Genomic DNA, 2,080 nt, shown 5'->3' with positions numbered 1-2,080 from the left:
CTTTTGCCCCATGACCTTCGACCGCACATTGACCTGTTTCCGACGGCACTGCTACTATTCCTCCAATTTAGGTCCTGGACCATTCTGCAGATCGTTCGTGATCTCCGTCGGTGGATGTTTGCTCCTTCAAAGGGTACATCCCCGTTCCTGATCTACCTGCCAGCTGACCTGTTAACCTTCCATTACCGTTCCTATTCCTGGTAAAGCCTCTTGAGGCTCTACTAAAATGTGCAGCTGCGCGCCATCGCCCTTCAGCTGGCCAACCTCCTGCAGTGCACCTACAATGCTTCGGCATGCTTCTTCACCTGCTCGCCCTCAGCGCCTACCGAAACTGTGCACAGACGTGCAACTTCGGTCTCCTGCTCGCCAACCTAGATGGCAGCTGCTGCCTGCGCCTACGCACCAATGATATCCCACACGTCAGCGCTCTCCTATGCGTCAGCACTCTCCTACGCGCCAGCACTCTCCTACGTGCCAGCGCTCTCTTACGCACCAGTGCTTTCCTGCGAGCCAGGACTCTCCTGCGCACCATTGCTCTCTCGCGCATCAGCACTCTCCTGCGTGCTATTTTTCTCCGGCACGCCAGCACTCTACGTTACGCCATCGCTCTTCTGCGCGGCAACACTCTCCTGCGCGCCAGCGCTCTCCTGCATGCCAACACTCTTCTGCGCGCTAGCTCTCTCCCACGCGCCAGCACTCTCCTGCACGTCATCGTGATTCTGCACGCCAGCACTTTCCGGTTTGCCAGATCTCTCCCACTTGCACGCACCGGGTCACGCTCACCCGACAATCGCCCACGCGTGCACGCCAACATTTGCCCGCGTGTACGCGCCAACACTCGCCAGCACGCCAGCTCTCGCCTGCGCGTCACCACTCGTTCGCACGCGCAAGCCAGCTCTCGCCGCGCAAGCGCACGTCAACGCTCACCTGCACATCAGCTCCCACCATAACGTGCACAGGAACTGTACTCAGCCAGGTCACCATAGCAACAGTTCCCTGCCCGCAAACTCTTTTCAGCACGCCTATCGGGAAAAGGGGAACAGGATTCTGCAGATATGTTCAGGATCACAAAATGTCTTCTTCTAAGGTGGACCCACATATAATGGAAACTCCTCATAGGTAACCTTTGGTCCCATTCTATTTAGGGAATCTATCTGACAGAGTATCAGTCAGTCAACAGACATGGTTCAGTGCCTTAGTCAGAGCTGTAGCTCAGGCCTTCAATCCTTCCCTGTCTGGCTGCTTATTGGAGCAGCCTATAGCTCCAGACTCTCAGTGCAGAACCACGGCTTCTTCCATCCCCCTGAAGAGGAAAAGAGGAGTCTCTTTTGTGGTCACTTCCTCGAGGTAAAACTTACTAAGGTCAGACCATCGATGCTAGTTCCTCCTGTATCTTCCCCGGGATACTCTCCCACCTCACCTTTGCCAAGGAGTCCCGTGGGGAAAGGACCCCCTCCATTCCACCGTCGGAGGAAGCCTCCCCTCACGCAGAGAGTTCCCTACCTTCATCAGAGATCAGGAAGGACATGACATCTAGGACTTCATTGTTGGAGTCCTACATCCTTCCTCGGAAGACTCCAAGACCTTGTCAAAGTTCTCCACTAGGACTACCAAGACGGAGACAGCCAGCTAATCGAGGGATGTCCGTGACCCACCTCGGGAAGAGGTCTTGGAGTTGGAAGATGGAGACCTTGCTGCAAGTCTGACGTCGGAAGGAAAGCAAAAAGAGTCAGAACATGCATTCTGGGAGGTCTTGACTCGTATATGGGATCTCAACAGGTTTACCGACCCAGAGATACCACATCAGAAGGGCTAGGATATGGTCTTAGACTGTGTCTTTGGCACCCAGAAGCCCTCAAAGACCAGTGCAGGCCTGCCTTGGTCTCAAGGGTTGAAGAGTGCCAGAGTTAAGATCACCCTGCAGCTCTCTGAGTATGCCTCCTCCCATCGTTCCGGCTCTAGCAACAAGCTCCTCCCACCTCCTCGTGTCCAACAGAGGAGGTATTAAAGATCCTGGAGGAGCCTAGCCCAGGTCCTACTCTACGCCATTCATTTGAAGAGCTCACTAAAGGGGTCTCTC

General features: G+C 54.9%; 1 protein-coding gene across 1 annotated transcript; it reads left to right on the top strand.

The window, feature by feature from the left end:
- Positions 1-293: 293 nt before the first annotated feature.
- On the top strand, positions 294-950 carry LOC137647941 (uncharacterized). Its single transcript, XM_068380888.1, has one exon. It carries the CDS (start codon positions 294-296, stop codon positions 948-950), a length of 657 nt encoding a protein of 218 aa, XP_068236989.1.
- Positions 951-2,080: the final 1,130 nt, after the last annotated feature.

The sequence above is a fragment of the Palaemon carinicauda genome, chromosome 10 (genome assembly GCF_036898095.1).
Source record: "Palaemon carinicauda isolate YSFRI2023 chromosome 10, ASM3689809v2, whole genome shotgun sequence".
Taxonomy (NCBI): domain Eukaryota; kingdom Metazoa; phylum Arthropoda; class Malacostraca; order Decapoda; family Palaemonidae; genus Palaemon; species Palaemon carinicauda.
This window is presented reverse-complemented; position numbering and strand designations above follow the sequence as displayed.

Bases quoted from the DNA above. Each gene is read 5' to 3' on its own strand.
- LOC137647941 (XM_068380888.1), top strand. From the start codon at position 294: ATGCTTCTTCACCTGCTCGCCCTCAGCGCCTACCGAAACTGTGCACAG.